Source organism: Saccostrea cucullata, unplaced genomic scaffold (assembly GCF_032062105.1).
Source record: "Saccostrea cucullata isolate Sc308-1 unplaced genomic scaffold, CSIRO_AGI_Scuc_v1 ctg8007, whole genome shotgun sequence".
NCBI classification, from domain to species: domain Eukaryota; kingdom Metazoa; phylum Mollusca; class Bivalvia; order Ostreida; family Ostreidae; genus Saccostrea; species Saccostrea cuccullata.
This window is the reverse complement of record NW_026926747.1, coordinates 14,637-28,302: the sequence shown is the minus strand read 5'-3', so window position 1 is coordinate 28,302 and position 13,666 is coordinate 14,637. Positions and strand designations below refer to the sequence as shown.

Below are 13,666 nucleotides of genomic sequence, written 5' to 3'. Positions count from 1 at the left end.
TAAGATTAAGATTGCATCAGTTTCTATAGATTTCAGGAAAGGACCCATACGAATTAGCAGGTTCTCTATCAGTTTTTATATTACCTCACAGGGTACTTAATTGACTCGAATCGAATGAAAAATGAGCAATCGTAAATTGGGATTTTTTTTTATTTCTCCATTTTTATCAATTTTTATATGAGGGCAAAGTGTGTTAAATAAAAGCAAAGCTTTAGATAAGCGCGCCTTAAAATACCTGTAATGCAAAAGTGCTTTTATTTCTTTCTATCTCTAATTATTTTGATCAGTATTTCGTCTGCGTTCGGTATGTTTTTTTTTAATTTCGCAACTTTATTTTCCTCTAAATTATTTATAATGTTAATATGTTTTCGCCACAAGTTGTGTTAAAGAATGATAGACAAGATACATAGAGAATAATACATACCCTTTTCCATATCACATCCTGTATCAGCCCGAGACACAAAATCTTTAAAATATCAGCCAGGGGATCTCCCATGTGAAATTTAGGGTAACTGTTTTATTATATTTATTACATACTCTCTTGTGTAGTAATAAAATACAGAACACATATAAGTTGAGAAGAAAATATAGAAAATAATCATGGAAAAAAAAAGGACTTCAGAAAATGTAAAATTCTTTTGCCTTATAAAAATTTAGGTTTTGTTTATGTACTATAAAACTTTTTAAAAATTGTCCCCAATTTTTATTTTTCCGTAAATTGAAAATAATCTATTGTATTTGTAAATTAAAATTAACCTATATTTTCAAAAAGTTAAAAAAATAAAGAGAATATGAACCAACCAAAAATTGTCAAAAGTATGATCACAAGTACTGTTTTTTGTGGTTTAATTTACTGTAGTGTGATATTGACAATCACAATAGCAGAATCATACCATCTTTCTGCAGGGCTATATGGATTTGCAGGGTCTGATAGAAATTCACTTTTATCAGACCACTACACTGTTCAGAAAACTATTTAATATAAATGATCTCTGCCAAGATTGATTGGCTATTGTGAAATATTGTTTAACCATATCGCATATGCAAAAAACCTGTATTTATTACTAAGTAACTATGTAGAGAGAGAGAGAGAGAGAGAGAGAGAGATTTCGTTGCTGCCACTGGAATGTAGAATGTAAGAGCAAAGATCTTTTTTATTTAATATTATAGTTTGTGAAAGAAGACAAGCCTAGTTGTTGTTTTTTCGTTTCAATTTTTACAACTGCAGTAAATTTTTGTTGGAATTGCGAATTGTGATGCTTACATGGTTGAGAAGGCTAGGCATTATAACGTTCGGCATATTCAGAGGAAATTATTGTGAAACCAGTAGAAGTGAGATATGAATAAGAAAAGCGAGGAGAGAAGGTAATATATTTAGCACAGAAGTATTAAAGAGGTGATAGAAAATAAAGTGAAGGGTACAGACTGCTTTTAAATGGTAAGCTTAGAAATTGTGTTGAAGAGCAAAGTTTAGTTATCCCGAATACGTTCGAGGTATCGAATACTCATTACAATAGGAACTAGTTTTCGGAACGGGTGTAGTGCACGGATTTACAGATCCTCCAATTGTATACCGTACCATTAATAACATAAATTATTATAGAAAACAAAGAAAAGACAAGAAAAGGTATCTCATGAAAATAATACATAATAATTGCTGTAATTAATATTAATCCCTGGTATTGATAATATTACTTCATGCTCAGATAGAAATAGAGGAAAATTTCATTTATACTTTTCTAATGTTTCCCCTATATCCCTTTAAAAGAAACCCTTGTGATACACGTTGCATTTTGGTTGCAGGTGCGCACTGAATACGGAATCTTTTGTACTAAGTTGATTTAATTGTTTGAACTGTGTCCTGTCACCGTGTTCCCAAGAACGCAGATCAGTTACTTCGTTCAAATACAATTTACAGAGTTCTGTATACACGACTTTAGATACGTGTACCAAAGTAAGATGTAATATAGTTGTGTTCCGAATATTTTTGAAGAAAAAGAACGTTGATCAAATAACAAAAATTTAGACAAAACTGGATGAGATTGACTTAAGAGAACAATTAAGAGAAATGTTAGAAAAAATTAATTGTACGCCAAGCTCCTTTAATGTAAGAAGGTTCTTTCTTATAATGGTTTCTGCTGTACACCCGAGGTACGACAGAGTATGAAAGATTTTTTTTCTTCAAAAAATTAAATTAAATATCTTAAATAAAAGAGGGTGAGCTAACTTTTTTTTTACATATATCTAAGTATTTATATTTCCCATGGAAATGAAATTGATGATAATAAATACAATCGATATAATGATTTTTTTTTAAAGACATACATGTAAAAAAGCAAAATAAAGAATAAGTACACTTGTTCTAATTGAAAATATTTTTTTAACTTAACGTCAAAAGGACAAACTCAGCACAAATGTGATTTAACAATGGTTTCTAGCGTACAACCGCTTGTCCTGCAACAGTGGAGGGTACACTTGATCTTTAAGGTCTTAATAGACATTTCCAGCTAAGAGCGCCACGAGCTCGGACTCGTACTCTGTATTTCGATACATAAGGGGCCGTATAAAGATTTTTTATAAAGGATTATAAAGGTATATACTAAGTATGACGTATCTGAACTAAAAAAATAAAACTCGAGATTAAACAAAGATTAAGATAATATTTGCTATCTAAATTTTAAAATAAAATCAACGATTTTGAACCCAAATATCATCCCATATCTCTATACATGTAAGTTAAATTGATTTTAAACTGTTTTTGAAATGGTATTTTTATCCGAAAAAGAATTGATTAAAAATAGAACACAATTACATTCGCTTGATATGTATTTTGATAATGATCGGAAACACTTATATTATGTAATTTCAGAATTAGAATGAACTTTGAAGTCGATTGAACTTGAACTGGTTTTTGCTGTATAGGTGAGTGTTTACATTTATTGTCATAATAAAAAAAATCCTTTAAAGTTATAACATCAAAGTCTGCAAAATTTGAATACATGTGTAGTATGAAAGATATTTTTTTTAAAGATAGATTAAATATCTTAAATAAATTAAATTGAGCTTTTTTTAAACATATTTCTAAATCCTTATATTTCCCATGGATATGAAATTGATGATAAATAATATCATCCGTATAATGAATTTTTTTAAAGATATACATGTAAAAAGAAAAATAAAAGATAAATTCACGTGTCTAATTGATAAATATTTTGAAATAACTGTCAGAGTCAGTGTGTGAGTACAATGGTTTTTGGCGTACAAACGCTTGTCCTGCAAAATCTGGAAATGTCTATTTAAAACATCTGTAATTTTTTCTACAACGTAAAGACATGAATCGACGATCAATCATTTATTGAAGTCTCAACCTGTCACAAAAATGCTAAGATACTAGAATGTTGTTTTTTTTTTTTTAAAGGGCATGTTATTACAGGCATAATTTCCTTTTTAAAGGTTTCAGCAAGAGATACATGTACTGATAATTCTTATTAATCGTGATTTCGCATCTCTAGTTTCCTAGAGTTCGGGAAATTGTAAATACGAATAAATGAGCTAGGACACTAACATGTCAGTGATGGAATCGACTTGCAGGAAATTGTTTTGCCTCAATTCGGAAAAGGAAGTACTAAACAAGCTATTATGATTTTTTTTCTTTTCAGTTTGTTTAACTGTCATGTAGAGCTTAAAATAATTAGGCAAATTTCAGGGGCAGAGTGTCTGAATATATTGGTAATGTCTAAGCGCATTTTACTCGTTTTGACATTATTCATCCTAAGTGTATCATCTTCGTACGGTAAGGTCTTTCGTATATGTATAGTGCAATTGTTTCATCTCTATTACTTTATTATTTAAAAATCAAATGTTATAAATTGACATTGTTTTGTGATTTTTTTTTTATTATCATTATAAAGTGAGGGTTCATGTATAAATGATATATACACAAAAGGCTTCCTTACATCTAACGTAAGATATCTGTTACGTCTGATTTAAAAAAAAAACTCTTAAAACGACTAAGTAAATAAATAAGACTTTTCCAAACTGGAATGATATTCATTTTGTAATTATGTTAGAAAGCATTTTCTTTGTATCCAATGCCATTACTTTTTGTTTATAAATAACGCAGATAGATTAAAAACTCTGAGATATGCTTTTTGACTTTATTTAAGTGAACATCGCATATAAACGACCAGCATGGCAAAAAACAACGCACCCTTCCAATTTTGGGCCTGAAAAAGCAGTGGATGGCCTTAAATCTGACTTGTCTGCAAATGGTCATCAGTGTAGTATATCTAAAAATAAGCAAAGGATAGCTTCTTGGCGAGTCAACCTACTTGGAATAAAGTTTATCCATCATGTAGTTATATACTACCGAACAGACAACAAAATTTGGGGTACAGCTGTAATACGTTTCATTTGTAGTGGCATATACAAAAAAACATTATTGTTGATTTTTGAAAATAGAATTTACTTTTAGCAATAAACAATTATTGATTGTAGAGAGAGAGAGAACATTTACATGACATTGTATATTTGTATATTTCAGATGAAAATAATTCTTTACGTGGAAGGTTTCTGGGATTTTCCGTCTACATTTCTAATACTGAAAATAAGGATGATGGAAGATTATGTTTCCATGACACTGAGTACAACATGACAACGATACCAGCTGTCGTAAACATCACGTGCGAATTATACGGCCAGTATGTTATCTATTATAACGAAAGAAATGCTGATACACTGTACCCGCCTGGTTATTCTACATTTGCTTACAATGAGCTGTGCGAAGTAGAAGTTTATGGTAAAAAATAAGTATTTCTAAAGTTAATTTACTCATATAATTGATCGTAATATTACAATTCTAATTAATAATTATCTCGGTGGATCATTCAAACTCAAAAATCATTTCTCAATACAAATATGAAGCAGAACAAACACGGGCCTCAAAAACAACTGAAGAGGGATCAGATGCCATGGAGGAATGGGCATCCCCTGCTACGCCAATTGTCATGATAGCGATAAAAGGCATGATTCATAGACATTTCTGTAGGCCTTTCAACTGACGCTAGGGTTTGATAAAAGGAACAATAACAAATTACTAGAACCTGTTTTCAGCATGTCCTGAGAAGCTTATTGTTTTAAAGCATTTCTTGCTTTTGAATTTTCCAAATGTTAACGTTTCTTCACTGTCAGAGCCAGAGCAAACCAGTTGTATAAAACTGTGCAAAAATCTTTAACTTATTTATAGTATAGTTACCATAACCTCATAATATAAAAAAAGTGGAATTTATGTAGATATTATTGTGCTTTGTAATTAGGTCACGTAATGACGTACAACGATGACAAAATAGTAAAAGTATACAGAGAGAAAAAAGTAATACCACACAGAAAAAAATACGTCAGCCATTCTTTATCAAATTATCTTATTTCATAGAAAATATTACGGGAATCACAATGTTCTTTTTTTCGTAGATTGACTTAGTTTTCAATTCACACATACAAATTTTGGAGATAGATGTACATTTCTAATTAAAAATATTTTTTTTATCGAATGATTAGGTACATAATCCAAATCATAGATTAAAAAGTCTGATCCTAAATAATACCAGTAGCTATAAAATCAAATTTTGATAAATTTAGTGTGTGCATGAGTTAAGGATTGGGGAGGGGGGTATTGACAATAATGTTAACTTAATATAGCACATTGGAAAATAATGTGTACACTAGTTTTTGATTAACAGGATGTGCTCTAGGATTTTATGGCGAAAATTGTTCTCTTCCTTGTCCAACCCATTGCCAGAATTGTAACACAGAAACAGGTGCCTGTTTGTGTTGCGATACACAGGCGAAAATTGTGACTTCCGTACGTTTCTATGAAATAAGCTTATCTTGTTATGAATAACTGAGGTATTTTTTTTTCTGTGTGGCATTAGTTTTTGCTTTGTACACTTTTCACAATTGTATCATTGGAAATTTTTCACAGCTCAATTACGTGACCTAACTACACAGTACGATACCATCTACGGAAACACTTACCCTACTTAGCAATGTGCATGTTAATTAGTACACAAGATGTACAAAATTAGCAAGTAATTTTTTTTATTTACAATGAAAACAAGTATTTAATACAGCTTTTGGATGATCAATTTAACTATAGAGAATAGAGAACAAGGCCTTTGTGCACAGGTTTTACCATGTCAGCAGTACTAGGGAAGTCTCTACGTTTACACTCATCTCTCTTGTATACGTTTAGATAATGCCTCACCATGGACTCTTGATGCGATTCTGTTTTTAAAATCAACTTCAGTAACAATGAGATAATTTGTTTGACATATTTTTTAAATACTTATATACATCCCTCTTTAGATTGTGATCCGGGAACTTTTGGTGCCCGCTTCGCCTAAAGAAAATTAAACGTCTCTAAAATTATTTTTATACGTATCACTATCGCTCTTTAGATTGTGCTTCGGGAACCTTTGGAGCAAATTGCACAAGACAATGTGGGCACTGTGCCGGGTACTGTGACCATAGATACGGCAATTGTTCTGGAGGGTGTACACCAGGGTTTAAAGGAATAATGTGCAATGAAGGTCAGTTTATTTTAAAAAAGACAATTATAATTTTCTGTTGAGATATTGTCATTAAAAATAAGAAATAAAAAACATATTTTTTTTATATTTTGAGTCTGTGAACTGGGGAAGTTCGGAGAAAATTGCAATCAAAGCTGTGGAATGTGTAAAGGAGAGTGTATGCATGTAAATGGAATGTGTTCTGGAGGATGCCAACCCGGGTACGAGGGAGATTTTTGCGAAAAAGGTACCGGTATTTGTTTCTTTTAATGACGTCCGCCATCAAATGTTCGAGACAGTGACTGGCCTATTGTCATATTTCCATTCCCCTCTGTCTAGCCGCAGAACTGTAGCTCTCCGAAAAAATATATATTGATAGACCGTAGAGCTACAGTGCCACCCATTGAAAAAAAACTGTTTATTTATTGCGCACAAAAAATGCGCTGTTTTTTCGGTTTATTTCTCCATGTTTTTCAAACTGTCATCTAAAAATATTACGAATTGTGTGTTCCTAACATATTCTTTCACGGTTTCCACAACAAAACATTCCTTATAATTGTATTCTGGCCCTGAAATCAGGATCATCGAATATTTCCCTATTTATACTACCATTTTGGTTTGCAAGATAATTCGGTCCAACGCGCTTCGTAGAGATGTAAACTACGAATGTAATTGACAGATAATTAAGGTCTTTTATTGAAATCTAACTTTTTTGCAATTGAAGTAAGAATTTAGAAGAATTAATCTGGAACCTAGCGCACGTTTTTGTGCGCAATAAATGTACAGTTTTTTCAATGGGTGGCACTGTAGCTCTCCGGTCTATCAATATATATTTTTTCGGAGAGTTTCAGTTCTGCAGCTTTAGTCTGTCTAGATGTAGAACCTTATTCTAAGTAAACGCAACATAGTCGAAACCTGATCTTCCATACAATTTTAAGTATTTCTGAATCAATTATGGATTATTGCTTTGATAATTTTTGTAAGTGTTTCTTTAAGATAAGAATTATTATTCTTTTTATAGTCATAAATGCGTTATTACTAAATCAACATATTAACAAAATTGTTTTCAGTGCGCCAAAACAAAATTAAACCTCCCAATTTCGCTTAAGTTTTAATCGATTGCGATTGCAAAAAGTGATTGAACTGCCCCCCCCCCCCCAAAAAAAAAAAGAAAAACAAATGCCTTGGTCTTATCACATATCTTTACACATATTATAGTATTACTTAGAAATACAGTTATTAATACCTCAACCTTTGCTATATTAAAGTTTTCTTTTAAAATAAATTGTCGATAGGTTTTACCGTTATTTCCTGATCATATCAAACAAAACATGGCGGGTATGACCGGTCGATGCTCACTCCCACATGGCACTTAATCAAACCTATGATTTTAAAAGGTCCTTGTTAAATCTGGCCCAAAATTTGTATTGATTAATGGAATTTTGTTATCTCCATATACCTCTACAAATAATTTCATTGAAGATGTAATATTATCTCTTAAGAAGAGGTTTCTAAAAAGGTGAAAAAAAAAATGAAAAATTTGTTTCAATTATAAAAACTTGATGAACCGATTTATATTTAAGCCTTTTTTTTAACAATTTTTAGTTAAGGAAATTATAATTAAGCCATTCAGGTAATTACTGGGTTTTTTTTAATCCTGATTGGGTCAAAATAGAGCAGGAAACTATTATTTATACACAGCCATTGGGAACTTTGATTATTTTGCAACATTTTGGGGGGAATAAACTTCTCTCGGAAAAATTTCAATTAATGTTGAAAAGATTATCCTTGTATAACTACGAAATGTTTATGTACATTTTTCGTATTCCACTGTTACTCATCTCAAGCGTTTCATCGGAATACGGTAAGGCATATCTATTCAAAACATCAATTGCAGCAAATTTCATGAAGTTGTTCATTTTTCGTTGAATATTATTGATTGATATACTAAAAAATTCACAGCATTGTGGATTTCACAAGCAGCAAATATGTCGATTTATATTATTGTACAAGTCCAGTTTTCCTTTTTGAGGTATATTATCTTTTTAAACTGCAAGAAGGTGTATGCCTAAATTGCTTTTATTGAGAAAAGTTTCAATAGATAAATGACTTTGGATTTAATGGTACAGATATGCATGCTTTTTCTTTAATTATTTACTAATAATAAAATACTTTAAATGTAATATTATAATATAATAATAGTTTTTTAGAGGTTAAATGTGATTGGAGTGTCCATCCTGAAGTACTCTTTATGATACTCAACACTTTTCTTCAGCCTTTTCTAATTTCTATAAACTTTCACAAAATTTATATTAAATTGTTTCATTGAGCACTTTCCTATATTACATTTCCATTAAACATATATTTGAGTTTCACTTGCACAACATGTTAATGACAGCTCTCATACCAACATATTGAGAGTCCATCGTTTTACTATACAAAAGTCACATGAAATTTTTTCATTGGTACTAGAAAAAAAATGGGAGAAAATGTTGCCCCCTCATTATTATACGTACGAAGCATTGCAAAATCTATATTTTTGCAAGTGAAACTCAAATATATGTTTAATGGAAACGTAATGAACTCACAGTTCTTCTTGAGGGGGAAGTATTTATTAAATTAATTTTGAACATGTGTACTTGTATACAAGGGGTGATCAAAAAGTTTGAGAACTAATTGAATAACTTCCATAAAACAAATGAAATTTGGTTTCAGTGTTCATTAGCTCTCTCCAATTGTAATGATTATCTACCACCGTTCTGTTCATTCGCAAATCACGTGATCCAGGTGGTCGCGTGATATGTTCATCAGCATTCTGTTCATAGACACATATATTTTTCGAGTCTTCAATTTATTCACATGCAAGTTTTTTTTTTAAAAAAAGAAGAATGTATTCGTTAGAAATGACCAAAGCTTGGAAAAAGGATTGTTGGATAAAATGAAAGAGCATCATGACCATCACAAGCCGAGTTTCCTCTTATAGGGACGTCAATTGTCGAATATTTAAATATTATGGCGCCTTCTTATCATATCTAATATGTTAAGGGGAATTCAGCAATTCTTTTAAATATTCGACTATTGTTATACATGTAGCTGTCACCTCGTGATATTTCATAACAAATTGCCTAACAAAGGACGCATCTTTTTCCAAACTTGCTTTCACTGGGCTACAAAACAAACGTCATTTTTAACCATTTTCCTTCCTTCACTTAAACAATCATTCCAATTTATAGCTGAAGGTCTGGTAAGTCTTATGTCTTCATAAACCTTGTATAAATTATTAAATGGCACTTCACAGATTTTTTTAAGTTTATGTTAAAGCTCACAGCCGTTCGTTGCTTGTTTTTCGTTCAAAGTCATCGACATATTGACGTCATTTTCACATTGTAACGTCACAATGACAGAGATAAACATTACTTATAATATGCTGTTTATAGAACGTGTGTATGGCTCTATGTGTGCCAAATTTCATTCTGATTCAAATTGTGGTTTTGTAGATATAAATATAGTTCGTGAATATTTTGATCCCCCTCGTATATTCAAGCTTCATCATAACATTGAAGATATTAAACACACACATACACAATATATATGTATGTATAACCCATTACATTCAGGTATGAACCTTCTCATTTTTAGTGAATCTTGCCTATAATCAACCAACCTGGCAGAAAGCAAGTCATCCGGCGGATTTTGGACCCGAAAAAGCAGTGGATGGTTTAAAATCCGATTTATCAGCACGAGGACATCAGTGTACGGTATCTGCTGACACAGAAAGGGTAGCTATTTGGCGAGTCAAACTAGCGATGTACAGCTTTATTCGTAATGTAGTAATATACTACAGAACCAACAATATTGAGTGGGGTACGGTCATCATATATCTAGCATTTATCTTACATTTTTGACACTGTGTTTTTTTTTTTTTAAAGTTATTTTAACCTTGTCTGTTTTATACCTACATCTCCTTATAGGCTTGTAATTAGTTTTAATTTCATAACTATTTCATGTAATACGAGCTTTCTAGAACCATTCTCAGATAAGTGTTTTCTTATCATGGAATGCCATTTTCGTACATAAAAACTATTGACAATCCTACATTTAAATCTATAAGATTCTACCCTCCCTAAAGTCAATATATATGTACCTACGTGGGTTGTTCGAAAAGTTCGTTGACTTTTGTCGTATATTTTTTTTTAATTTGACAGCATATGTTATTTAAATTTGGTAGACATATTTTAACAATTAATGAAGAACATATTCGCGAAGCGGATTTAAAAAAGTGTAAACTGACCCTAACCAGATTATAATCGAATAATTTGGCCAAGAATTAGAGTCATTCCTTATAATTTAATTTTAAAATAATTAAAGAACTGTGGGTGTAAAATTGTGTTGCTTTTTATGAGTTCAAATTTGCCGCTCAATAATACATCCCTAGTAACGGAAGTGATATGAAACAAGGGGAGGTTATAACTGATACGCAGAACTAGCAGTCATGATGTTTTGTTTTCACGAGGTGAGATCGAGCTACTGTTTGAAGTTAAAGGTACATGTACATATATTAAATCTGGAATTTCCCATAAATCCCAAGGACAGGAAATGAGGAGATTGTATGGATACAGATTATTAAGCTGGTTGTCAAGGGGAGGGGGGTGTCCCCATACCAAACCAGGATATCATGAAATTATTTGCGTTCCTTTTTTGGAAATCAACCAATGACTAGAATACAAACAAAATTAAATAATTCCAAATTATTTGTATTCAATTTTCTAAATGTCACGAATTATTCAAATCTTATTAAGATCTTAAAAACGCAAAAATCGTATCGCGGTTCAGGTCAAAATTTAGTAGGTAATTACAAACAACATACTGAATAATGACTGTAGTCATATTTTATGTAAAATGGAGCAAAAGATGTGTGAAATGTATAGGGATAATATTTTAAAAAATTCTTGACGCTATGTTTTGACGTTACGTTGTCGTTAAGTGTGCTCCAAGGGTACAAAACATGTTGATTTTAAAATGAAGTAAATTGATTTCTATTAAATCGAATGGAACTTCACACATCTACAACACAAAAATGTTTACATATTATATTGTTCTTATGTTAAATTTCTAGAGGGAAATTTAACAAAGATTGACATCGTCCTTGAACTCTTCGAACAACCCTTGTACATTAGTGTTTTAAGGGTAAAAATTATTTTTCTAATTGTAGGAGAAAACAATGCTTTTGCAGGAAGGTTTCTGGGATTCTCTATTTATATATCTGATAGTGAGAGTAAGGAAAATGGTACTTTATGTTTTCATGATACTGAAAATAATAGGACAACAATACCAGCTGTAGTAAATATCACATGCGAATTATACGGCCAGTATGTTATTTATTATAACGAAAGGAGTGCTGACACAGTGTACCCGCCTGGGTATTCTACATATGCTTACAATGAACTGTGCGAGTTGGAGGTTTACGGTAAGAATCATAATTATGTGTGATATTTATAATATGTTATCTAGAATATAAATCACTAGCATTATCTGTCAAATCAATATTGAACGAGAAACATATTGACGCGAGCGTCAAAAATCGGCAGTAAACCAATTAATTGTTCCTTTCATGAAGCAATTAGAAACTCAAATGCGTGATCTGTTTTTGAAATATTTCATGTTTATCTGGTGATATATTCACGTGACATTTAACACTTGCATTTCACATTGCAGGATTTTCTTCATACATAACTACATCTGTACCCATTGACACTCAGTTTCCTTCAAACACACTCTAGCTGAAGTTTGATGTTTAAGTATCTTTTACATTAAAATTTCAAAACTTTAGTTTAAACTTATCCATAACTAGAAGTACATGAAGTTTTAAAACGCAACAAATATGTGGGGCTCCTCGCTCTCTCACAGAGAATTTTAAACCGCACAAAACTCCCTCTAGATCCGCCACTTCTTGTCTTATCTTTCAGTTTCTTTGTTTTGCTGTTGAGATGTGGCGGGAATATGCTTGGCAAATTTTTAACGGCGCTCTGAGGTGCATTTGAACATTCAATGATTTTCAATGTTTAAAACTTATTGATATCACAGAGACTTTCTGTAGAAGTACTTTTTTCCGTGTGGTACAAATGTACGCTATACACGCAGTCACAAATTTTCCGCGAAAATCTGTCCAAGCGTACTTAACGTAAATGTAAGGCACATACGGACAGACTAAGAAATTTGCTTAATTTTCTACCCATGGATTAAACAGAATTTGAGATTCCGCGGAATTATGAACCCATAGAAAAAAGTACATGTACGTTTACAGTATTTAACATGAAAGGTAGATTCATGATGTTACAGAAAAAAAGTATCTAAATGGAAACAAATTATTCTTAATACATGCAAACGAAAATCTTTAAAATATGCCCTTTTCTATTTCTTCCCATTGCAATGGAACAATTGAAAACATTTTTTGTGCTTTTTATTCTTCCTTTCAATTTAAAGGATGTCCACTTGGTTATTATGGCCCAAACTGTTCCCAGCCCTGTCCAACACATTGTGAGAAATGTAACATAGAAACTGGTGACTGTGTATGGTGTGATCTGGGGTACTCTGGGGAAAACTGTGATTTCCGTACGTTTTGATTAGATATTTTGAACTTTAAAAAAAGATGTTATATGGTAATTATTAAATTAATGATAAATCAAATACTTCCTTAACAATTATTAAGAATTTTTTTTTTTGATTTGGAATCAATTTAGACAAAAATAAGGGGAAAATATGACTTGTACAATTTTAAATTTTGTTATGAATGCTTTAAAATGTTGTTTTGTGATTTTACCGAATTATGCTTCAACACTCAATGAAACCTCTCTGTTAATATTTAATTCAAATGTTTCTTCAGCTTGTTCATTAGGAACGTTTGGAAGTAACTGTACAAGTGAATGTGGAGAATGTGTTGGATACTGTGACCAAAGATATGGGAATTGTTCTGAGTGTAAGGCAGGCTTCACAGGAATCAGGTGCAATGAAGGTCAATCAATATTCAACTTGTTGATTTCGAGAGTTTTAAATAGGCAAAGAGTAAATTCGGACTACTGCACTTTCGTGCATTATAACAA

At 31.6% G+C, this 13,666-nt stretch overlaps 1 protein-coding gene across 1 annotated transcript; it reads left to right on the top strand.

Annotated features, from left to right (window-relative positions):
• Nucleotides 1-4,166: 4,166 nt before the first annotated feature.
• Nucleotides 4,167-12,346, top strand: LOC134272564 (uncharacterized; the record flags this gene model as incomplete). Its single annotated transcript, XM_062754788.1, has 5 exons — nt 4,167-4,391; nt 4,544-4,798; nt 10,206-10,430; nt 11,779-12,033; nt 12,282-12,346. Coding segments are annotated over 5 exons (1,025 nt in total), but the record flags the coding sequence as incomplete, so codon positions are not given.
• Between the last annotated feature and the right edge of the window lie 1,320 nt (nt 12,347-13,666).